The sequence below is a fragment of the Dendrobium catenatum genome, unplaced genomic scaffold, assembly GCF_001605985.2.
Source record: "Dendrobium catenatum unplaced genomic scaffold, ASM160598v2 fragScaff_scaffold_698, whole genome shotgun sequence".
In the NCBI taxonomy this organism is placed as follows: domain Eukaryota; kingdom Viridiplantae; phylum Streptophyta; class Magnoliopsida; order Asparagales; family Orchidaceae; genus Dendrobium; species Dendrobium catenatum.
Window position 1 is genome coordinate 821,631 of NW_021319160.1, and position 26,288 is coordinate 847,918.

General features: G+C 33.0%; 2 protein-coding genes and 1 long non-coding RNA gene across 4 annotated transcripts in view; all 3 read left to right on the forward strand.

Annotated features, from left to right (window-relative positions):
• LOC110116238 (long chain acyl-CoA synthetase 9, chloroplastic) overlaps window positions 1-1,112 on the forward strand; it is a 30,055-nt gene extending 28,943 nt beyond the window's left edge. The window contains exon 17 of the mRNA XM_028695862.1: window positions 703-1,112. Within this exon, the coding sequence (XP_028551695.1) occupies window positions 703-867 (165 nt within the window). The 3' untranslated portion in view covers window positions 868-1,112. The remainder of the gene's footprint in view (window positions 1-702) is intronic.
• Window positions 1,113-2,899: 1,787 nt separating this feature from the next.
• On the forward strand, window positions 2,900-4,668 carry LOC110116237. The gene is made up of 2 exons (XR_003701135.1): window positions 2,900-3,343; window positions 4,282-4,668. It is a non-coding gene; the product is annotated as an uncharacterized LOC110116237 (long non-coding RNA).
• Window positions 4,669-9,801: 5,133 nt separating this feature from the next.
• LOC110116221 (valine--tRNA ligase, mitochondrial 1) lies at window positions 9,802-26,283 on the forward strand. 2 transcript variants are annotated; one of them, XM_028695863.1, is made up of 22 exons: window positions 9,802-9,973; window positions 10,122-10,198; window positions 10,636-10,680; window positions 14,519-14,581; window positions 14,708-14,871; window positions 14,955-15,027; window positions 17,937-18,002; window positions 18,098-18,181; window positions 19,059-19,136; window positions 19,327-19,410; window positions 19,505-19,584; window positions 19,865-19,922; window positions 20,048-20,350; window positions 20,472-20,642; window positions 21,566-21,765; window positions 21,852-22,254; window positions 22,843-23,094; window positions 23,174-23,671; window positions 23,761-23,858; window positions 24,092-24,191; window positions 24,836-24,981; window positions 25,924-26,283. In XM_028695863.1, the coding sequence occupies exons 2-22, from the start codon at window positions 10,190-10,192 to the stop codon at window positions 26,087-26,089; spliced, it is 3,141 nt and encodes a 1,046-aa protein (XP_028551696.1). In that variant the 5' UTR covers window positions 9,802-9,973; window positions 10,122-10,189; the 3' UTR covers window positions 26,090-26,283. The 2 variants fall into 2 exon arrangements, with proteins under 2 accessions (XP_028551696.1, XP_020705379.1); XM_020849720.2 differs by having other exon boundaries at window positions 9,802-10,198.
• Window positions 26,284-26,288: the final 5 nt, after the last annotated feature.

Below are 26,288 nucleotides of genomic sequence, written 5' to 3' on the forward strand. Positions count from 1 at the left end.
CGGTTGAGCCGAATTTGGTGTCGTTGGGTTTGTATTTTCGAGACGCTTAATTCGACTGTATGTTTGGTGAAATCGGAGTTTGGATGGTCCCAGATTTAATTTTGGAAGTTTCCAACTTAATTTTGTCTCTAGATTCATGCCCGTTCAAGATAATTTTTTGATGATATATCAATTATTATTATTACTTAAATCTAATTAAGTGTAAGTTGGGGAGGCACTTGCCTTTCAATCTTCCTAATCGGATCAAACATACAACAACGCGAGGGCTTCAGTGGTCTCGAATATCATATGGAAAATTTGGAAGCTTTAGAAAGTAAAAAAGAAAATATTTAGTTTTGATTTTATTTCATTGATATGAGAGGATGAGGTGAATCAGGTGCTAAGGTTGTCGATGTGGAATGATTCTGCGCCATAAAAGAAGATCAAGATTTTTATTAGTTTGGTTGGAGTTATAAGAAAGTGTTTACTTTACTTCACTCCACATACACCCAATTAAATAGAAAAAAAAAAACAGTTTCCATGCATTTACTTTACAGACAATCAAACAGTCTCAAATATTTATTTTACACTGCATTCACTTTACAGCCAACCAAATAGACCCCAGATAAAAGTAGATTGCATAAAGAAATGATTAATATCCTTCTTTAAAGTTTAACAATCAAATGTACTTCTAATTCCATGCATGTGTTGAAACTATTGCAGGCAGCAAGAGAATCACGTTTGGAGAAATTTGAGATACCTTCGAGGATCAAATTGCTACCAGAACCATGGACTCCTGAATCCGGTCTGGTAACAGCAGCTCTAAAACTCAAGAGAGAAGCCCTCAGAAAGGTATTCACCGAAGAACTCTCCAAGTTGTATGCTTGAAGAAGCCATAGTCAAGTTCCGAAAAGAATAATTTCAATAATAGTACTGTGGTTCTTATAAAATACTCCCTGTGGTTTTATTTCCTCCTACTTTACAAATTTTAGTAGTTCCAACTTGTTAAGATAGCTGAACCCATGACTAATCTGCTGTTATGAATTATTTCACATTGATAGTAAACAAAATATTCATGTAATTTATAAGGCCATTTGCCAGTTTGCATCCCTATCCACAAAAATGTAGTTCTATGTGTTGTCATCAGGCAAATGGGAGGGCAATGATTGTGTGTGAATGCAGTTTTTAAGCTGCCCAATTTTCTTTTTGTTTTATTTTTCGGGTCATAATCATAATTTTTATTTGGTCATTAATTTTTATTATTTTAAAAAAAATTATACTAGGAAGTAGGGGTGTCAATTCGGGTCAATGGGTTAGGTTCGGGTCCAGCCCGAGTTGACTCGGACGTAAAGTGGTTGACTCGAACCCGACCCATCTAGCTAAATGGGTCGAGATCTAGAGTGATCCACTCGTGAGGCGGAGCAGGAGGTGAGGCCGACGGCGACTGGTCAAGAAGGCGGCCTGGCGGTGGTTTGGTGGAGACTTTGCACTGCGGTAGCCTGTAGCGGCGTAGCCCATCGCCTGTGGTGGTCGCCTGGTTGGGACTCGGGAAGGGATGACTTGACGAGATGGCTAAGGCGGACGAGACGGCTAGGCGCCTAAGACGCGGATGGGCGTAGCCTGTGTGAAACGGCTGGCATGACGCAACAGTCACGACTCGCCACTAGATGCGAACGCCGCGGCCGGGCATGTGGTCAACTTACTGGGCCAATTCGGGTCAACCCGGACCCGACCTATTTCACAAACGGGTTGATCCGAACCTAAACTTTTTCGGGTCAGTTTTTGAGCAAACATGTCAATTTTTGACTCCTCCGGTCCCCTACTTGGAAGCTGCCATCTTCAATAGCTTTAAAAAAAATCACTTTTTATAGCAATTTTATAATAAAAAAAATCATTCCAAATGAAATATTAATGGAAATATTGAGTGCACGAGTGGTGCAAGTAAAGGATTTCATTTTGGTGTTGAAATTTTCGATTTTGAAATGGTTTTTTTTATTTGCTTCGAGCCTTTTCTTTTTCTTTTATTCATATGCAATTAAATAAGTTATATCAAACTACTCGCCCAACATGCTGACTGTCGCTACCATTTGGTACCATTGAAGCATTATTGCTAAGAAAAGGACGATGTCTCTGTCCTCAGCGGTCGTGCGCTCGTGCATGGTCCCCTGCCCTTCCCTCGCTCATTCTGAAGCAAAACAAAATCATCAGAATATTCTTAAATATGTTTCTATTAAGATAAAATTTAACCATAATAAAAAAATATTATTTAATATCCTAACAGTTTTTTCTTATTTTATATATAAACCAACTTATTATTAAGTTAGATGAGGATGATGAGGTGAACGAGTAGATTTACTCTTAAAGATATAATATGAAATAAGCATATTCATTAGAAGGTTGGAGTAGCTCCATTGACATATAAGATTAAGGATTCATTTGGGACGGTTTTTTTATTGTTTTTTAAAGTTATTTTTTAGTAGAAAAATTTTATTTTTGTACTAAAAAATTACTTTAAACAGCAGAAAGAAAGCGGTCCCAAATGAAGTCTAAAGAGAGTTGCTTTAGATGGTTTGCACATGTACAACGGTGGCCTTTTGATGTATCAAAATTGGCCTATGTTAAGAAATGTAGAGGTAGATCTAAAAAGACATGGCTAGAAAAATATTAGAAATTTATCTTTTTTTATTAAAAGTAAATGAGAATTAGACTCTTAACATAACGATAAAGACTTGATATTAATGTTGTTGCTGTTGTATATAAATCAATTTATTACAATCCCAGGACAAAAACTATGCAATGATTTCTTTATTAATGAGAACATTTTTAAGAAAAATAATTTCTTTTTTTATAGTTTGTAATAATAAAGTTGTAAGAATATATATCATATCTTCTAAAATTTTCTATAAAGTAATTGCGCCCACTTCTTCTTCTCTCTCTGTCTTCACCATTTGAACCTTCTCTTTCTTCTGTTCTTATCTTCTCCTTCTCTATCCCCCTCTTTCCCCCTTCACCATTAGAAGCTTCTCTTCTCTCACCTTATCTCTTCTCCATTTCTGCAAAATGAAGCTCCATAATGGAGGAGACAAGAACCTCTCATGTTGCTTACACCCAAACAAACTGGTAGTTGGAGTTTGTTCTCTTTGTTTGAAGGAGAAACTCCTCATAGTGGCTTCAAAGCAGGAGTATAATCAGTATAGCTCTTTCAGATTGCAGAAGAAGAAGATCTCCACCGTTGCCAGAAAAATTCCAAAGTTCCTTAAACTAAGCTCCTTCCCCAGCTTCTTCGATCTCCACCGTCCAAAGCAAGATGATAATTCTTCTTCTTCTTCTTCTTCTCAGAACTCCTCCATTCTTAGCCTTCAAGGTATTTATCATATATCGATCTATTTTTAATGTATTAATTATTGAAAAAACTTGTCAGGAGAGTAATTTAATACAAATTTATTAGATCTATTTTTAAAAATAATGCTTATATAAAGATTTGTATTGTACTAATTTCAAAATAAAATCAAGATTTTTTTAAATATTCTGACATAATAATATTTAATCTTAATTAATGTATAATATATTATAAATAGCAAATATTTTTTGCTTCATTTAAAATCTCATGTTATAGGTGCTCATATATGAGAGCCACTTCGATTCCATGACATGAAGGCTTCATTTGGGACGGTTTTCTTCATGCTTTTTAAAACAGTTTTTTAGTACATAAATTAAAAATTTTGTACTAAAAACCTGCTTTAAGAAGCAATAAAAAAGTTATCCCAAATGAAACCTAAATTTAGTATTAACTCATATAATTATAAAATATGTTCGTATGTGAATTATGAAATAAAATCTTTAATTATTTGAAAAAAAAATAAAATTATTGGGAGAATGAATTCATATAAATATTAGTATTATTAGTTATTATTGCATTATATAAAATTATTTAATTAACATAAATAAAATATATATATATTTAATGATGATTTTTTTAGAATTTATATGATTTTATTTTATTTAAGAGTTAAGAAATAAAATGATCCTTTTGACTCTTTACAAGCAATCAATATGGTCCATAACTATTTAAAAGTCTCTTGTAATTAGGAACCTAAATGATTCAACAAAATAACTATTTTGGTTCTTATTTAGAGAGTCAAGGGACCAAATTAATACTTTGATATAGTCAATGACTATTTTGATCCATCGAAAAAAATTCGAGGTCCGATTAGGTCATTTTTTTTTAAATATTCTCAAATTTGAATATGTATAATTAGTTTTCTAATTTTGATTTTCGTAGATTCGTTTCTCTCTCTAAAGCTTGATGGTAGGAAGGGTATGGTCGAGCATGGAAAAGAGCTGAAAATGCTGAGGTGGCGAAAGCTTATTCGTTATGTTTTCAAGCTGGCCCAGTGGTCGTGGCCCAGTAAAAAGGGTAGAAAGTGCCACGTAGGAGTGGGTGCCGATGGGTGAAAACGAAGAGGTATTGTATAAGGACGCTATATACTTGTTCTTTGAGTATTTTATATTTCATTTTGCGTGTGTTATAGTAAAAGAAGTATTGTATTGAGTGAGAATTAACTTTTCTTCTATTTGGATGGTGCCATAAAAATTCTTGTTCTTCTATAATGCGAGCGGTGTTACGTGTTAGAAAATTTACGACAGTAGCATTGGAGAACTTTACATACAAGTTTTATTTGAAGATTCTACGCACATACAGATAAATCAAAAGAGAATAAGTGCCGCTGAGATTTTTATGTGAAAAACCTATAAAAGTCGAAAGATCGGTGAGTCTAGCCCTGCTAAATTAATTCCATTATGTTAGTTTTGATAACAAAGGTTTGCTTGTCCCCTAATTTAGAAAAGATAAAATCATATGTTATATGGGTGGCTAACATAAATTTTTGAAAAGTTGATATGGGATGAGATCAGGTGTTTGAATGATCGTGGCTAAGTGATGTTGTTCTAACGGTGTTGGTCATGCTGCGTTAATCTAATAATGGTGATCAGGTGACGACGGTCTGATGATGATGGTGTATTTAGCAGAGGTCCAGAGGCAGTGGTCTGACAGTGGTTGTTAGGCAATGATGGCCCATTGGTGATGCTTCGAAAATGGTGATTAAGTGGGGATAGTCCCACAATGGTGGTCGGGCAGTGGCAAATCGATGGCGGTGATTCGGTGATAATTGTGGCTTGACGATGGTGGTTGGGTGGCGACAATTTGACAATGATGATAGTCTTATGATTGTGATTAGACAGTGGAGATCTAAAGATGATGGCAATTCAACAGTGGTAGCTAGGCAATGCTCCAATGGCAATGCTCAACCGATTTAATAAGACTGACACGTGATGGCCCAATAATAGTGCTTGGGTAGAGATTTGAGATTCTTTAAGCCATTAAGCTCTCTTGAATCTTAAGCTAAAGATAATTATGAACATTTCATATATAATATGTATAGATTCCCATGATTATAAACTGTTCTTTCCACATTAACTACCTTAATTATGTCGAAATTGGGTGGGCTTTAGCTTGTTGGATTTGTCTCGTTGAAATGCCTAATTTTGTCATGTGGGTACAATATTTGGAGATAATTTGACCTTCCAATTAATATCCTTAAATTTTCAACTGAACTTCAAGTGCTTGATTTGGGCTCATTTGAATTTGGATTGAATCACTTTTGATGTTGGTATATTTGTCTCATTGAGATATTTGAATCGACTATATGTTTGTTGAAATTGTTTTTTGTACGATCTTGAATTTAATTATGAAATTTTCTAATTCAAATTTTCATTGAATTTGTGCCCAATCAAGCTTATATAAAATTAGTCATACATCAAGTGCTATTTAAAGGATAATTATTATTTTGCATATGAGATAATTCATTAATTTTTTCTGAAAATTATTGTGTAGAGATAAAATATTTTATTTTATTTTTATTATGTGTTAAAATAAAATAAATGTATTCAAGTAAAAATACACTGTGATTCAATGCATGTATTTAACTTTAAGCTTAATTTTGATAATTTTTCTATATAATTTAATGTAAGACCCTTAAAAGATGAATATTATTTTCATCTTCATATTTTTCCCAAATACTTAAATGATATAACACAACTTTTGACAATTTGTATGCATCTCAATAAATTCAATAGGATTACATCAATGCTCAATTTAATTCAGTCTAGTTAAATTGGTAATCAAATATATATGCTCAGCATAGCACAACAAACACTCAGGGTTCGTTTGGCACGGCTTTCTTACTGCTTCTTAAAGCAGTTTTACAGTATAAAAATTTTAATTTTTAAACTAAAAAATTATTTTAAGAAGCAATAAAAAAATTGTCCCAAACGAAGCCTCAATCACTTATATAAAGAGGCTTTCTATGGGCTTATTGGGGAAGGCATCATAGGATTAATGCCTGTGAACGAAGATTCAAACTTGCCATGTTTGAACCTTTGTCAGATCTAAGTTCAAATGTGATGTAAACAAAGTTGGAATGAGATTAGAACAAAAGTTGTAAGCAAATTCAAACAACGGTTTAGCTTAGATTTGAATTCAAATTAGCTCGAATCAAATTCATATTTCATTAATTTTAAAAATAGATGTTCTTACTCAAACTTTCTCCCTTTTTATATCTCACCAATTATTCTTATAATTTGATACCTTTCATCTATGCATGATTAATTTTATTCATATTAAAAAATTAAAACATTGATGTGTAAAAAAAAACATATTATATATAGAAACAAAACAACTAAAATTAAAGAAAAAAAAAGAGGGAAAATGAGGGGACCTCTTATTGGTAGAACATCAATTTCACTTTAATCACTTGGCCAAAAGAAAATTCACATGTCATTGACTCAACCCCCTTTGATTATATTAATTATTCTGTGTGTATGCAAAACATCGTTCGGAGATCAATCTGAATCGCCACGTCACCCTTTGCTTGATAACGCAGCTCGTACTGCTCGTATTGCTCGTGCGCTACGTGGCACATTCTGATGGTCTTCTAGATGACGTTCTGTGTTCAGCCTCCGTACAAATAATTCTCCTTGATTATCAATACAAAGAATGTCCGAACCACACGGATATCAATGAACTTCTCATTTTATTGATTTATTGCTTAATATATTGTAACTAAAAAAATTATGTGATGTTGAACTATTAGAAGTAGGATTTATTAATAATTGCTTAAATTTATTTAGATTAGTAACTAAACAAGTTTGAATACTTTTAAAAACTAATAAGTTGAATGAATCAAATATGAACATGATCAATCTCATTTATTTATAATCATGAACAAACTCATTTGTTGTTCAATAAGTAACTTGCTAAATGCTTAATATTAATCACGATGAGATCGAGCTCGTATATTATTTAAATTAAATTTGATTAAATAGAGTATGTTTAATTAGTTCCCTATTTCAGTGAGCTGATTTTGTTAGTACTTAACCATTTTATCTTATATATTATCTTACAACTTATATAGTATCTTATTTTATTAGAGTTAAGTAGCTAAATATTAAGTTTATTCAATTATTTGTCAATAACTTAATATGAAAAATTCAGTACATGTCTTCACCAATTTTGAAATAACTTCATAATTAGTCCAGTTATTAGACCAACATGCATACCAAGTAATAATATATTAGGATGGGCCTTCTTTTTAAGTCTTCTCTTTCACATTTAGGACATTGTCCTTACTATGGCTTCGTTTTGGGACAGCTTTCTTCCTGCTTCTGAAAGTGGCTTTCTAGTACAAAAATTAAAACCTATGTACTAGAAAGCGGCTTTAAGAAGCAGGAAAAAAACTGTCCCAAACGAAGCCTATATATTATATCCTTGTTGAGCCATTTGTCTCGCCTAATCCCATGATAGCCTTCTCCACTAGCAATGTAAATAACTTATTTGTTAAATATTGGTATCAACTTTGTGAAAACAACGTTGTTTTTATATTGGTTGAGTGGATTTCCTTCTACACAAGCAATGCAAATAACTTCTTTGTTAACCATTTCTATCACCTTTTGTGAAAGCAACATTGTTTTTATATTGGTTGAATGGATTTATGGGTTCAAACATTACGAGTTCGAACCTAGGTATGATACGTCATCAAAAATAATACTGATCGAGCATTAATCTCGAGGTATATTCAAGTTGGATACTTCCGAAATTAAATGTGGGACATCCAAACTCTAATTTTAGCAAACTTATATTCAATTGAATGTCTCGAAGAGACGAGCCCAAAGACACCAATCTGAGCCCAAATGGGTCCAAATCAAGGGACCAAAGCATATTTGAAAGTTTCAAAACATTAATTATATGACCAAATGATGTCTAAATATGAAATGTTTATATACAAATAAAGAAGCCTGACTAGACGAATCCAACGAGTCCAATATCACTTAATTTTACATTATTTGGCATGTAAATGCTTGACAAACACTCTATAATAGAAGATACCAATACGGGTCGTTTGATTGAGCACTCTAAATTTGCTTTGGATCTTCTCCATATTTTTAGTGTATGCCACTCACAAAAAATTTATATATATAGACCCCCACTCTCTACAAGAGGGGGGCCTTTGGCTGAAATTTGAGAGAGATTTAAGGCTGTTAAGGATCCTAGAGTATTACCTAAGAATCACCGTTGGTGATGTCCATTGTCGGACCACCGCCCATTTGTTAATAGGTGCTAGACGTCCCCCCGAGTGCGTTTGCCAACCGTCGTCCATCGATCGTTGATCGCAGACCACCGTCCATCTACCACCATCCATCGACCGCAGTCCAGTTCAATCATCATTGCTTGCAGACTACGTCCTTCAAACCACAGTTGTCCACTGACTACGGTCCCTCTAAGCATCATCATCTGCAAACTATAATCTTGTCAGATTATCATCCCTCACTGACTACGGCCCCTCCAACCGCCATCACCCTCTGACTACGGTCCCTCCGACCACCACTGTCTGCCTACTATGGTTTGTTCAAGTACCACCATGTAGTGTATTCTATATAATATTTACTATATCGAGCTAAGGCCTTCCCCTCAAAGAATGACTTCATTTATAACCAACAATAAAAATGAGCATAATTCTTTTAACTGGGCCAGGTCTCGTGGCTTTTTTCCTTTTTTAGGATTTTCCCGTAAAAATATTTGTGTCACTTATGACTCTCGCACCCCTCCCTTTTTATATGTTTGTGTGAAGGAACTTCACACAAAACTTAAACGCTATACTTTATATCTTCCTACAACCTCGAATGTTTCAATCCACAACAAAATCAAACTTATCTTTCAAACCTTATTATGTGAGAAATTGTTCAAATATTGTTTTCAAACAATATTAACCTATTTTTGTTTGAATCCATCTCTTCATTTTGTGATAAGAGGCCGCAACATGAGATTGATGATATTTGTTGAACACTGAGTATGTAATAATCCAAACAATAATTACACTCAGCATCCCTTTGGCCTTCGGAAGGGATCACATAAGGGGACTGCTGAAGGCTTCGAGCTAAAAGAAATTTTGACAAGAAGAGCAGCAATTCAATAAATTAAGTGAAGTGGTTTCCATTGAAAGGAATTTTTATTAGGTCCGAACAACTGACGTAGTTTTACATCCGGACGCTAATAAGTTTTTCCCCTTTCAAGAGTTTCAACGTAAAAAATCTTGTGTTCTATGTATGTGAGCTGGATATCCGTGTAACGCTAAGACGAACTATTAAAACTCTATCGCCATGTATATTCTAGCCCGCAATACTAATAATTTATTTAATTAATTAAGTATAACTTAATTAGTTTTAGTTAATTATTAATATTTTAAATTATAGTGTAGGGTTTAGTTTTCCCTTCTCTATTACGTCTTTGCTGCTCGGCTTCATTCCTTCGCATGAGTGTCCGTTCTTCGGCTCTTCGTCGCTGTTTGACTTCGCTCCTTCGACGACGTTCGCTTCCTGTTGGATTGGAAGTGTCGAAATTTTGATCGGAAGCAACGACGGGAGCTCGCTCGCTGTGAAGGTAACTTTCTCCCTTTCGCGCGCTTCGTCGGCCAAATCCCGTAAATCCGCCGAACCGAAGGATTTAGTAAATCCGGGACTTACCACGGAAAGGGGGTGTTTTTCCGTCAACTGCGGCTTCCATTTACCGTGAGATTTTGCGGTTTTAGCTGTTTGGCGCGATTTAGCTCAAATCCGGCCTAAATCCTGCAGCCAAACAGCCCCGAAAAGCTCGAGAATGGCGCCGGTAAGAAGTTTTTTCCTTCGTGTGATTGATTTTTTTTCATTTTACACACTCCTTTTTTGATGATTTGGATTGGCATTTAGGTTTCGTCTGACGAACCTATTCTTTGATGTTTTATCTTCCATCTTTATTGACAGAAGTTTTGATTGTGCAATTTAAATACTTCTTTTGCGTTTTTCGTTTGCTGGGTGAATGAAACGAGTTTCAATCTGATATCTTATCGTATGTGGTTTCTCTTAGCAGCCTATAGAAGAGAATATGGAGGAGAAGATTCAAGAACTAAAATTTATTATTTTATTTTGTTTTGTCTGCATAGTTTTTTACTGATTTTATTCTCTGTGTCACCCAGCTGTTGCATCAAACATCTTACTGTTATCTTCCTTGAATGTTGGGAAATGTGATATGGAGCTTATTACTTTATGCTTTTCATTTCACTGTAGGTTGGAGACGAGGATCCGGAAAGAAAGATGAAGAAGGAGCAAAAGGTTTTTTTTATGTTCTATTTATTCCAATGATGGTGCTAGAATCCAAATTATGATTTCATTGAAATTATTAGCTTACAAATAGAAATTGCTCCATAATTGCGTATTTTGAGACTCGGATTCTTGTTGCAATTACCTAAAGGATAATATTTAATTACCCCTTTTCGGAATTCTTGAGCAGATTCTGTATGCTTCTACTTCAAAGGGCAATTTACACGGACCTCACTATCCTAGAATAGTGCTATGGACCTCACTACCGCCACCAATTTTAACTCTAGAAGTTATATCATCATCTATATTCGTGTTCTTTTGTATAATGGATCCACGTTACTTAAGCCCCTAAATATCACTTGATCTTTAGGTAATATTAACTAATGATTTCCAATTTTACACCCACTAATATTGTATATATCATATGTTCAGTATCTATTTTACTAATTGTAAGCCTCTTATCTCTTTAGCATCTCATTTATTATTATGTCTTGTTACATATTTTATCTGAGATTTCACATATTAAAGCTTTGTCATCTACAAGTAGCACATGCTACAATAATTCACCTTGAATATGTTTTTTGAGCATCTCCTTATTATATATAAAAAGATATGAATTTAATGTTAATCTTTAACTTAAAACAACTATGGTTAGGAGCTCTCTTTAGTCACTTATCAACTATTTTTCTTGCTAGTCAACGCTCCATTCTGTATATTTCATAATTTCAATGTGCCCTTGACACTCGCTCTTTTTCTTAATGCACACCAAATTAATTTCCTTAGAATTAAAACTGCCTTCTTATTGGACCTTTATGACATAAGCCCATACTGATTTTGTCAAACCTGCATTATTTTCTAAACCCAAGTTTTATTAAACTCTCATAAGTATATTATAAGACTTATGAATTTTAGTTCTATGCAATTATCACAATCTTAAATATATGATTTATTCATGATTAAGGTTCTTTTCTTATCATTTTGCATCATATTGGCATTTTAAATTCCATTAAAAGGTTTTGTTAACTATTATAGCATATTTCATAAGTCTTTGAATCTAAAGTGTTATCTCATTGTACCTAAAATTATACTTTTATTAATTTTCTTCAAGCTAAGCCTATTATACTTTGTTTGGATCAACCTATTAATAATATTCATAGTTCAATTCATTGTGTTTTTTTAAAATTTCAAAATAATATTATCTTCTTTTATGGATATCCTTATCTTTAACTCATGTTATCTCATCTTTTAATACTTCTAACTTCATCAAAGCCTTTAGATTTTATATTTGTTTCTCTAGTTATTAATTTATTTTATATATTTTCTTTACTCTTTTCTTAGTGTCAAATCTATCATGCAAAACATCAAAAGTTGCAACTATAGGCTTTATTAATTCTTTTTTTCTTTGCAAAATTTTAGTTTTTGTGTACCCTTCTTGGCCTTATTTATGTTTATTTTTTTCCACTCTTTAATAGGATTATTTTGCTTGATAATCTTTTGTAGTTCTTCATTTTACCACCAAGTTTCCTTTTTAATATGTCATTTATTTATAACTCACCTAAAAGTTTTATGTCAATCTTCTACAACTAAACATCTCCTCTCTCATAAAGTTTGGTTCAGTTATAGAATTTCATATTTCCTTTATCAACAATTTATCTTGAAAGAAGATTAACAGATTCTCATTTTCAATTTTCAAGATTCACCATCTTATTCTTAGGGCAAGCATAATTTATTCTGTTGTATCATGCATTTTTACACATTCTCTAAAAATTACGCTGTAATGTTTACAGCAAAGATCTTTGTTCTAAGAAAATAAAAGAGTGTTTGCTTATTTGGTAACCCAACTTTGAAAGCAATTAAGTTCTCTTACCATTTTCATATTCTTTGTTTTATATTAGATGACCAATAGATCATATACTAACTATGAAATTAAGTATTATTTCTTCTATTGTACTTCTATCTTATATAAACCCATTGTGAATACTCTGATTTCCCAACATAATAAAACCTAAGGACCGTTTAAATCACAATTATTATGTATCTTCTTTGGCATGTGTTGCAAGTTTTCATCTATCATTTCCCAGAATGAATTTTTTAGACCTAATTCTAGTCAAACTGTAGGAACATAATGTCTTCATCGATTATAGCAATCACTCTATCATTAATCCTATTCACCCTAAAACTTTCACTCTTAACTCTCTATCCTCTGTTATCCTTAACTCATTATTATTATTAATATTTCCACAACACAATAGCTTGTAACATTTCTTATTTCATTTGAGTTTTTCCTCTTTCCATTGAGTTTCTTGCATACATATCCTTTATGTTCTTCGTATAGTGTTTGTCTTGACATTCTCTTTTCTTTGAATTTGAAGTCACTAAAATTGATATAGAAATTCAGGCCTGCTAAACACTTGCATGCTTTTCATCACGATAAACTGTGGCGTTGCATTTGTTGCTTACTTATCATAATCTGGTTATGTCCTAACACTTCACTACTTAAGTATGCCCTGTTACTTGTAAATTCAAATTGGGACTCATTTTCCTAACATTTGGCATATATTTTATGCTAATTGTTTACTTAATGTCAACATTCAACTTTTTTTCAGCTTAGCTTGGGATCTATAACTATAATGATTGTTTGTGGTTTGTGCTGATGCCATTGAGATATGCTAGTTAAAATACAAGGGCATCAATTGCATATCATTTATAAAAAACCTTAATTTTTTACATTAGTGAGATAATTATATCAATTTTGTAAATATTGTTATTTTTAACTCAATTTTATTTTAAACAGAAGTTTTTGGATCCTTGTTTGGACTTTTATACTCGGTTTATTGGACTATACTTTTTTAAAAAAACTTTAGTATAATCAATATCACTTTATAACACATAAATTTAATTAGAATGTTTGAAATTATTATTCTTAACCAGCATACATTATTTTTTTAATAAATATCTCCTTGCTAAAATAATAGAAACTTATTTATAGGATTCTGAAGCTTAGTGCAGAAGAAAGAACGTTGTGCAGTAAAACTCAAATTTGAAGTAGAAATAAATTACGAACTATATTGAATAAAATTAAAATCAGACAAACTTAGTGTACATTAAAATCAGGGAAATAAAATTTGAAAGCTAGTATATTATTAAAAGTTAATTCACTGTAGGAGCTTGAATTTCAATTTATATAATTGTGAAAAAAAAAAAACCGTTTCGGCTATAATCAAATGCAGATGATGATACATGATAATAATTTACATCAAAATATTTTAAAATACTTGTGCAAATTGAAGGTTTGCAATTGAATAGTTTTTACATGAATGTCCAAATACGACTAAACTATGAATAAGGCTTAGTGAACAGTTGAATCCTCCAAATAAACTTTGATGTGGTAAAATCTTAAGCAGTAACCTTTTTATAGGAGGATTAGATAAGTTTATTGCACTTTAAAAATTATGGGATGAAAGCTCCAAGTGTACCAATATTCCAATTCAAAATAGAAACAAAATCCAAAATAGAATTCTATGAGTAGAACAATTCGGTGAAGATAAAGATCAATTCACAATTACATCCGACAACAATTCATAAAGTTATTGGGGGATAAAATAAACTTAAAAATAGAAACCTATTTATAGGATTATATATGCATTTTCTCTGTGTGGAGTAAAACCGAATCAGACAAATTCTATATTAAAGTCATGGAAATAACACTTTAAAGGTTAGGATTTCATTAGAAGTTAATTCATCATTTCCATTTGGTGAAAATTTAATATATTGTTTCTGTGAAATCCCAAGTGGTTTTGTAGTTTCAGTATAGATTAATTGTTCCACCTATTGCTCTTTTACATTCTAGGCAAAACTAAAAGAAGAAAAGAAGCTCAAGGCTGCACAGAAGGCTGAGGCTACCAAACTCCAGGTAAATAGGGTTACACTTCTTGTTATTCTAATTTATTATTTTTGTTGAAAATTTGAGGAAACAAAATAAATCAAATATGATAACTGTAAAGTCTTAAGATATGTGCACCTGGTCTTCAAAGCACAGAAGGCAAATGATGGGCCAAAGAAAGTTGAAAGAAAAAATCGAAAAAAAGATGCTGAAGAAGAGAATCCTGAGGATTTTGTTGAACCTGCAACTCCTGCTGGAGCCAAGAAACTTCTATCTCGTCAGATGGCAAAGCAGTATAATCCTAGTGCTGTTGAGAAATTGTAATGTTCTCTGCCTCATTCAAATTTTAAGTTTGTGGTGTGCAAACATTGATTTCTAATATTAAGATTATTTTTACTTGTAGGTGGTATGCGTGGTGGGAAACATCAGGTTTCTTTATTGCAGATGCAAAAAGTTCAAAACCCCCCTTTGTGATAGTGAGTGTCATTGTTTATTATTTATTTTTTTTTTAAATATTGTTTATTATTATTATTATTTTTTTATATTGTTTATTATTTATTTATTCTCTATTTCATTTTAATTAGGGCATGTGCATACTTACACAGTCTAAGGTTTTTTTTTTTTTGTGAATGTGAAGGTTCAGACAATGACACTGTTTTGTGCCATAAACAGATGTTTTAGAGTCAAGCAATTCATTTTTTGAACAAGTATTATGTCGTTCTACAAGTAGTTCAACCTTTAAAATGACCAAAAACTGATTTATGTAGGCTCGCAACATACTTTGTTGAACTAGTCCTGTCTGTCGTGCTTTTTTATTAGGAATTCTCATTTAATCAAGACTCATGTGGTTTTTAACAAAATAAATGTATTGCCAGAAATGGTGAAAGTTAACATGATGAACATGATGTGTTGTTCTTTAAGAAGATATTTTAACAGTCGTGGTCATTCTGAACTAATATTCTTTCATCCAATTTATTACGTCAGCCTCTAAACAAATCAATCACCAACTCATATAGGATCAAATTTAGCATCATCATTAATATATGTAGAATTTTCCTACTATATGGTCCTTGTTTTATTAATGCCCTTCTTTCATTGCTATTGTTTATGGATCCCATTGAGCCACTCATCTTCATCATCAATACCCTCCTATATTTTAGATTAATTTAGGCATATATTGTTTTAATAATGCTTGATATTTTCTTTATTTATTTAGGGCATTCATTTCTGTTCTTTTGCTGTGACTCATTTACTAGTAGCCAATAAGTATAAGGGTTATTAATTGATAGTTCACATGATTTTATTCCTATTAATAGCCCTTCTATGCACTATTTAGATCTAATTTTTTATGAATGCAATATATTTCCCTTGCCTTGGAGATTCTTGTTGCAAAGAAGCCCTTCTTGGACTTGTAATGCCCATCCACTTTTGAGAATTTCAAATAGCTGTGTCAGTAGCCATTGATGCGGACTTTCCTTCCGTAATTATGGTAATGACTTCTGCAAGTTTATTAAACGGATAAATTTAGTACTATTATTGTAGTGGTGTTTATATGTTGTTCAACGACTACTTTTTTGTCAGTTTGTCACTTTCTTTTTGGCGCATTTCATGTTGCTAGTTATAGATCAAGGCACAAAGAACTATTTTTGACACTTTTTTGGACATCCGAAAATTGAATTTGAGTTTGCTAAACTGAACATGACCTAATGGTATGCCAGTCCTATCTACTTATCTATGTTTGTTAGATCTATAGATAAGTAGTCAAGGCTTGTATAGGAAATAGCTTTAATTCAATAACATTTCAAATTTCAAAATTAATTGTATGTGATGTTGGATGTGTTCCTTGAGCACAGTACAAGTAAAACCACCTAATGTTTATGGGAAGTTATCTTTTTGTATTGGCATGAGGCTTAGATTTTCCCTAGTTTGGTGAATTTTTTTCTTTATCAAAATTTTTCTAAATATTTTGTTATTGACTTGCTAGAGTTTGATTTTGTTTAAATTTAATATATCTTAAATTTTAATTTAATGGAAAATTTAAAATTTCTTGCTAATTTTGTGGTTCAAATTCCTCGATGATTTCTTCCTATTTATTCGGGCATTGTATTATCATTTTAATTCTAACTCTCATATTTTTTAGTTTGCACTTAAAGAAAATTAGTTTTTTTTTGTGTATTTAGTTGCCTTAAATTTGTAACTTCTATTTTTTTATTTTACCTACAGTCACCTACAGTCACTGTATCATCCTAATTGCCCTAGGTCTCTAAACCCTAAACTTTCTTCATCGAATTGATATCAAAACTTAATATTGCATTATCATGTTAATTAAATATAAGACATATTAATTGGGTTAATAAAATGATTAATTCATTGATGGGCCAAGACACCATAACTATCTTTAAGTTTACAATTATATTCATACATTAGATGGGTGGTATGATCTTTTAGAAAGTTTTCATATTGAATCAACAATTTGGCAGTCTGTTTAAGATACTAATTTTTATTTGATTTCAAAACAAAAAGTTAATTTAAATGAGAATTTGATTCTTAACAGGACATAATGGAAAAAAATGATTCATGTAGCCCAAGTAGGATTTAAAGGTTTGATGTTGTTTTTGTTGTTCAAAACAAAAAGTCAAGTAGGATTTAACTCAAGTAGGATATAACATTGCCACTGCCAGTTGCACAGTTCTCTTGTTGCTTTTTTTTAATTTAGGAAATCATGTTCTAAGTTTTATCCTTATTCTTTGTGTAATGGATACAAGGTATTATCAAGGTTTAACTTGATCATAGTAATACTGATGGATATTTATCAATTTCTTCTTCAGTAAAATTGTATATCATGCATTATGTATTTGTTCTATTTATAGCATTTATGGTCTTGAAATATCGTATAAGATGAAGTGAAGCAATACTTACCATGGATCTGGGGATGTAATGTCAGGTTTAAAATTGAGATGTTATATGGTTCATTTGAGTTCTGCTATCCTAATTGTTGGAGAATTTTTTGTATCCTCGAACGGATTGCATATTTTATAATCGGGCACGGCATAAGAATACGATATATTACCCCGGAGAGTAAAAATATCCATCTCGTTCAGTTGACATCCTCTATGAATTTTTTATCTTGGCTAAGAAGTAAAATTCCACCTCATTTGAACACTCATAACAATAAATAGATGGGATTTTGATACAATTTTTTTTTTCTTTATTTTTTGAAGAGAGGGGGGGGACCTTACTGATCAATTTGATAGTGTTGCTATATCCGTTAGTCTGATGAACATGCTCCATGATATTTAGCGGACTGCAATTACTTTGCTCTCGATGTGAACCTTAACATTAATTATCATTCTAAATGTCCATTTTTTATGCATTGTATGTCTAGGTTCTGCCACCTCCAAATGTGACTGGGGCCCTTCACATAGGTCATGGACTTACTGCTTCTATACAGGTTTTTTGTTAAACTTACCCCCATCACTTATTGCTGTCATTATTTTCTGTTATCTTTTTTTGAACTTTCTAGAATTACCTTTTCCTCTGTTGCAGGACTTGATTATCAGGTGGAGAAGAATGTCAGGTTATAATGCTTTGTGGGTTCCTGGAATGGATCATGCTGGAATAGCTACCCAGGTTTTTGTATTCCCTAACTCCATAAATTTAGTTTCATGCTTTCTGCCTGGTTTTAAAAATCAACAGAAATATGGAAAACACTTATTTTCCTAAAATTATTTATTGTTTTCTTCCATCGTCCTTGAATTTTATATGCTTGACCCAGTTGTTTGCAGTTATTATTGCATCATCCATTGTTCTCTTGTGGAGCTTCGTTACCTTTTAGGAAACAATTTCCTCCTTTAAACAACAAATTTAAAGAAATTATAAATCCCAAACCACTTATTCAAAGGCCATGAAAACACGTCTATTTGTTCCTTAACATCCTAAACATCTAATTTGGAGTTTCTCATCCTAATCTCCCAAGGAAAAAATACCCTCTGAAAGGCAAGTACCGCTTTCCCCTTCCTACATATCGTCTCTATCACCATCTCTAGAGGTCACCGATCAAGTTGTTGCTTCCAACACACAAAGATCCTTTAAACCCTAAATCGAAACATATGTAGATTATGATGGAGTGAATTCTTGAGTTTGGATAGGCAACAAATCTATAAGATTCCATTAAAATCAGAGAAAGCGAGAGCTGACAGTGCTGGTAAAGAGTCTAGATAGTGGTAGGATCAACTACGTGCAGTTAAAGGAATGATGGGAGCTGTGAGTGGAGGGATGAATTGGTAGAGTAATTCTTCCCACTATGTAATCCTTCTTCCCTTAATATTTACCAAAAGACCAATCATTCTTATGGCCACTTTAAATTTTTTTTATGAACTTTTCTTTTTTGCTTCGTTATCATGTTGATCCATCATAGTTTGTCATGTGGTTTCATGGGCATGCATGTTGCTGTGAAATATTTCCTTCCTTCAGAAACATTACTATAACTAACTATTGCTCTTCTCAGGTAATTGTCGAAAAGAAGCTCATGAGGGAAAGTAAAGTGACTAGGCATGACTTGGGACGTGAGAAGTTTGTGTCCGAAGTAAGTTACTGTTACAGTCTTTTTAGTAAGTCTATCAAATATTTTTGCTCCTTTTATGAGCGCTGCTTCCGTCTACAATCTATATAGTATTTTATTACTTCGGTTGATATTGGTTGACTGACATTCCACTTTGCCTGTGATTTTTATTGTTGCTACTTTTATAAGCCTTGCATAATGTTTTTTCTTACAGGTTTGGAAATGGAAAAGTGAGTATGGAGGTACCATACTGAATCAAGAGCGTCGCCTTGGTGCTTCTCTTGACTGGTCCCGTGAGGTTAAATTCCCTCATGTTCTAATATTTGTATTTCTTGTCTTTTATTTTCCAGTTTTCGTATATAATCTTCTTATGTAGTCTATGTGATTTTTAGTGTTTTACAATGGATGAGAGGAGATCAATGGCAGTCACTGAAGCTTTTGTAAAGCTATACAGAGAAGGTCTAATTTATAGGTTTGCCTGATTCAAACACCTCGTTTTTCATACAGTGGGCACTATTTTGTTTCGTTTGCAGCATTGCTCTACCGTGAACATGCCTTGTCGTTTACAAGTATATAAATTGTTTATAATTAATTTCACACCAGTGTCAACCTTCTCATCATTGCCAGTTTTGTGGCCATGTTATTTTTCCTCCTATAATGTCTTAACCAGACTAAAGTGTTTACTAATACTGCTAAAGCTTTTCTTTAAAGGTCTGTCACAATAACTACAATTTTTTTGTTTGTTTTGATAGAGATTATCGCCTTGTGAATTGGGATTGTACATTGCGAACTGCTATATCTGATATTGAGGTTCTTCATAGTTCCAATTACTCTCCCCTCCCCTCTTCAATTTCTCTCTCTCTCTGCTTAATCTATTTGAGTAATTGTTTAATATTTCCCGAGAGATGTTAGTACGATGAAATTATTGCCTTCAGGTTGACCACAAGGAAATTAAGGAGGAGACTTTCCTAAAGGTTCCTGGGTATGACTTTCCAGTTCAATTCGGGGTGTTGACATCCTTTGCTTATCCACTCGAGGGAGGCTTGGGGGAGATAATTGTCGCCACGACCAGGATAGAAACTATGCTTGGTGATACTGCTATTGCTGTTCATTCTAAAGATGAGAGATATAAGCATTTACATGGAAAATTTGCCGTCCATCCATTCAATGGGAGAAAGATTCCCATAGTTTGTGATGATATCCTAGTTGATCCTAATTTTGGGACTGGGGCTGTGAAGGTATGGATTCATTATTTCATTTAGAGCAAAAAAGCTTCAGCATTAAAATTTGTTTAATTTCAGTGATTCACCATTGTTTCTAGGAAGGAAATAAAATCTCCCTGTATTACATGCATTCCAGATTACACCAGCTCATGATCCTAATGATTTTGAAGTTGGAAAGCGCCATAATCTTGAGTTTATCAATATATTCACTGATGATGGGAAGATTAACATCAATGGTGGAGCTGAATTTGAAGGGATGACAAGATTTAAAGCCCGGGTTGCCTTGATTGATGCTTTGAAGGAAAAGGTGTTAATTTTTTATATTTTTAACCGAACAGACATACAAGAAGCTTGTTTTTAGACAAATAATCATGCCAAACAAATTTGGTTTGAAATCTTGTGCAAGGTCATGCTCACTCGCAAGAATTAAGTTATATCATCAGATCTGTAGAATGTAGTCTTAAGTTTAAATAATACCTTTTGGTCCAGTTTCTTGATTTGTAGAGAAAAATTTGGCATGATCTTGGAGAATATATTTTTATTCTTTTAGTATAAGGAGGTGATTTTACATACATTGCAATGCCTTTCTTTTCAATTTCTTGTGATTTGGTGCAATCTTTGGCATCCAAGTTTTAGCGCTTTGGGTTTCTCTTCGGGGAAAACTGAAAATTCAATGTGGAATTTCTTCTAGGTTGTTTAATGCGCTGATGCAAGCATTGAAATTTAAGCAAGTATGAGCATTACATTGTGTTGCTGAATAATAGTTTTATTGAACTTGTTTATAATGTTGCTCAATATATTGGAGAAGAATAGCTTATTCTATCAAGCATCATTATGTTTGAATTCTTGCCATAATTGTGGTTGTGCAATGCAATCTGCGTTGCTGGTCATTTTGAATTTTTAGGATTATTTTTTTTTTAATTTTTTCCTTGAATCAATGACTTAAACAAAAACAATAGATGTATGAAATGTGCCTCGGTAAAAGTAATGATTTGCTGATAATTGGTTTTCTTACATGACCTGATCCAAAGAAAATTCATCAAATTAAGCAATGTGAACATTATATCGTGTAACTGCATATTAATTTTATCAAAATTGTTAGCAAAATATATTGGAGAAGAATAGCTTAGTTTTTGCTAACACATCATTCGGCATGAATTCGTGGCCATAATTTTTGCAGTGTATTTTTTGAGTTTTTTTTTTTTAAACGAGTATCCTTCATTGAATTAGGGCCTTTACAAAGGAGCACAGAAGAATGAGATGAACCTTGGTTTTTGTTCTAGAAGTAATGATGTTGTTGAACCTATGATAAAGCCTCAATGGTTTGTTAATTGCAATACTATGGCAAAGGTTGCCCTTGATGCTGTTATTGACAAAGAGAACAAGAAAATTGAGATCATTCCAGAACAATATGAACAAGATTGGAAGAGGTTCTTTTTTATATGGCCCATTCTAAGATACTGGTAATCAACTTTGTCTGCTTTACTATTTCTAACTGACTTTTTTTTTCTTCTAGATGGCTAGAAAATATACGGGACTGGTGCATTTCAAGACAACTATGGTGGGGTCACCGCATCCCTGCCTGGTATGTGACCCTAGAAGATGACCAACTCAAAGATTTTGGCACTTACAATGACCATTGGGTGGTTGGAAGAAATGAAGAGGAAGCCAATCTTGAGGCAAAGAGGATATTCTCAGGGAAGAAATTTAAGATTGCTCAAGATCCTGATGTGCTGGACACATGGTTTTCTTCTGGTATTTTTCCCTTAACTGTGCTTGGTTGGCCAGATGATACTGAGGATTTCAGAGCTTTTTACCCAACTTCTGTTCTTGAAACTGGACATGACATCCTCTTCTTTTGGGTGGCTCGGATGGTGATGCTGGGTATGAAACTTGGTGGTGATGTTCCTTTTAGAAAGGTAACAGCAAAAAAGTCCTTCGTTCATCATGTAGAAACAGAAAGAAGTGAACAGAAAAACAAAATTTCTTAGAAGACAATCAATTTGATCTGTTAATAAGTTGATGCATCCTTACATGATAGGCAGTATAAGCAAAGATTCCGAGCAGGAACGTTACATAATTTGCTTTGGTGCTTGTAAGCTTCATTGATTAAATGCTGAATTTTGTTTGCATCTTGTTCTGCAACAAATGATTCAGTGCTTAATACTATAGCAAATCATTAGCTGTTTAGTACATGTTACTTGGTTTTCACATCAGGGTTCATGTTTTTATTCCAATATTCTCCTCATTGTTGAGGAGATGTTCTTCACATAAAAAAATGAGATTACAAAGATACATGCAAAAGTCTAAGGACTATGTTGCTCATCTTTCATTCTTCTTTAATAATAAATTGGAATCCTTTGCCAATGTCTTAAGAAGTATTTATCCATGGTAAAGGTTTTGGAATTTGCCATTTTTGCAAAATAACATTTTGCATTAGTCTTCTAGAGGTTTATGCTTCTATAGCAGAAAATGTAAGAAATCAATTTGATTTAATTATCTTGCAGGTTTATTTGCATCCAATGATACGTGATGCACATGGGCGCAAAATGTCCAAGTCCTTGGGCAATGTTATTGATCCACTTGAAGTGATAAATGGAATATCACTTGAAGGGCTTCACAAACGTTTGGAAGAAGGTAACTTAGACCCAAATGAACTAATCATTGCAAAACAAGGGCAGGTGAAGGACTTTCCAAATGGTATTGCTGAATGTGGTGCAGATGCCCTTCGGTTTGCTCTCATATCTTACACAGCACAGGTTTGTTCTGACCCTTTAATGTCTTTTCCTTCTGTTCAATTTCTTATCATGTGGAAGTTTAATAAATAATGGCTCTCAGTCAGACAAGATAAACCTGGATGTTCTTAGGGTTGTGGGATACCGACAGTGGTGCAATAAGCTATGGAATGCTATAAGGTTTGCTATGAGCAAATTAGGGGATAACTATTCTCCTTCTCCAAATCTTGTGGTGGATAAAATGCCATCCATCTGCAAGTGGATTCTTTCTGTTCTGAATAAAGCTATAAATAAGACTGTATCATCTCTTGAAACTTATAAATTTTCGGAGGCATCTACTGCTGTATACTCGTGGTGGCAATTCCAGCTTTGTGATGTATTTATTGAAGCTATCAAGCCTTACTTTTTCTCTGATTCCACTTATGTATCTGAAAGGGAAGCCTCTAGAGATACCTTATGGATATGTTTAGACTATGGCTTGCGACTGCTCCATCCCTTTATGCCCTTTGTTACTGAGGAATTGTGGCAGAGACTTCCCCAAGCACGAGAAGTCCATGGAAAGGAATCAATTATGATATCAGATTATCCATCAGTGGTGGAGGTATATCATGGTTTGATATTTTTTTTAATATATACCATTATGAAGTTATTTTTTATGTCATCTTCCACTATTATTCATTTCTTTTACAGTCATGGACTAGTGAACAAATAGAGAGCCATATGGATATTGTTCTTAGTATAGTGAGAAAGATACGGTCACTCCGATTACCAACTGACAAAAATGAGAGGTACCTATTTATGACAATCTCAGGCTTTGTTTGAGACGATTTTTTTACTGTTTTTTAAAGTAGCTTTTTGATTAAAAAGTTAAAATTTTTATACTAGAAAGCTGTTTTAAGAAGCGGTAAAAAAACCATCCCAAATGAAACCTCACTCCCATGATCTAAAATCTAAGCAGCCTACAGTTTTTATTTATTTATTTATTTTAATACATGATTAATTTCTTATTTCCTTATTCCAGACGTGCAGCATTTGCACTTTGCAGAGGAGATGATGTCGCTTCAATTATTAAAGCTTATGAGTTTGAGATACTAACACTTGCTTCCCTATCATCGTTAAAGGTATTTTAACAATAGAGGTCATTAAATGTTATTGCTTTGTCCATCCATTGAATGCTTATGTTGTGCTATTTGGTAGTAATATTAAGGGTAAAAACTTTATATTGATATTTCTATTACCAACTTTAGTAGTATATTCTTATGAAATATTTGCTAAGTTTCGTAGTTCTTGCGTGGCCCCAAAATCTAGCCTTTTTTAAACGAAGTGGTTTGATGTTTATATAGCAGTTGTTTTAGAGTATGAACTTTAGATGAGATTAGCTTATGATTTTCTTATTTCGATCAAAGTAATATCTGAAAAACAAAAATTTCATCTCTTTTTTTAAATTATTTTAAATTTTGAGTGTGGAAGTACAAATTTAGGCTTCGTTTGGAACAACTTTTTTGCTGTTTTCTAAAACTTCTTAGTGCAAAAAAATTGTGAATTAGAAAATTTTGTACTAGAAAGCCGTTTTAAAAAGCAACAAAAAAACTGTCCCAAACAAAACCTTAATATGAGCGGGATTCCGTCCCTCAATCTTGGCGATAACTTTTAAGTTATTTAGCAAACAAACTTGCAAGCTCCTACTTCCCATGTCGTTTCCCTCACATCAAAATAATTTGTAAAAGAGCTGGGAAAAGAATCTGATTTTGTTGTTATCTTGTAGGTTCTATGGGAGAATGATGTGCCACCACCCGGCTGTGCAGTTGATGTGGTAAATGAAAAACTCTCTGTGTATTTGCAGCTCCAAGGGATACTTGATCCTGAAGCTGAACGGCAAAAGCTTAGGAAAAAAAGAGAGGAAATACAAAAGTGAGATTCGCCAACTTAAACTCTGCATATTTTGATATTTTTGGCCTCATTCTTTTGATGCTTGGCGATTAAATTTAAGTGGCTATAACAGCCCCACGGAAGCTTGAACTTTAAAGAACGACAAGAAAATTGATTATGCTATAGAATCCAAGTACTGAATCGCAATTAAAACATGATATCCAAATTAAATATGTCATAAATGCATATGGTAAGACTAATGTGGTAAAACCGAGGAGTGCAGACTATACAATAATTATTGAAGAGAGACTTTGACAGTAGATCCTATTGAAGATAAACTGTGAAACATAGACTGAACGTTTTGAGGTTGTTTAATGGGTAAAAGATGCACCAATAAGATAGAGAGATATTATCAATGTGGAAGACATGAAGGAAAAATCATAGAAAAAAAAAAAAGATAACTCAACTACAATACAACAGCATCAATCATTTATTCCATTACACGGGGAGGGCTTTATGAATCTTTTTTTCTTCATTGTGTCCTATTAAGAATCAAATTCTCATTTAAATCTAATAAAAAATATATCATTTCTAATATTTTCTAAGTCTTTTTAGATTTACCTCTACCGTTCTTAACATAAGCCAAATATAATACATCTTCTCTCCTAGCCGGGTCATTGGAAGGCTGCCATTTTATGTGACCAAACCATCTAAGACAACTCTCGCTAATCTTATCTTCCACTGGAGCTACTCCGACTTTTCACATATGTGCTCGTTTTATATCCCGTCTCTAAGAGTAAAACTACTCATCCACCCCCACCTGAGCATCCTATCTCCGCAACACTTAACTTAATATTATGCTTCTCTTTTAATGACCAAGATTCTGTGCCATAAAGAATCATTTAAATAATGAAAAAGAAACAATGATTCTTTGAAGGTACTTTTAGTCGCATGTTCGACTTATTCCACTTCAATTGCTTGCAGGCTGCAGACAAACCTGGAGCAGGTGATGAGTTCTGCAGGTTACAAGAAGGCTCCTCAAAGTGTCCAAGATGAGGATTTGAGGAGACTAAACACATATTTGGAAGAACTTAAGATTATTGCTGCTGCCGATAAAGATCTAGATGAAATGGTAATTGCTGATAAATGATTTATATCAGGGTTCTCATTTTCCATCATCTGATAGTCCCTTAAATTATCCTTTCCTCATTCAATGTCATATTTATTTTTGTTATTTAAATTTTGAAGGGAATGGAGAGAGATTTTAATCCATTGTACTTTTGTAGCAACATTTTATGTTATATGTTCTTAAATTCTATTAAATCAATTCCATTGGCTTGAACAGTTTT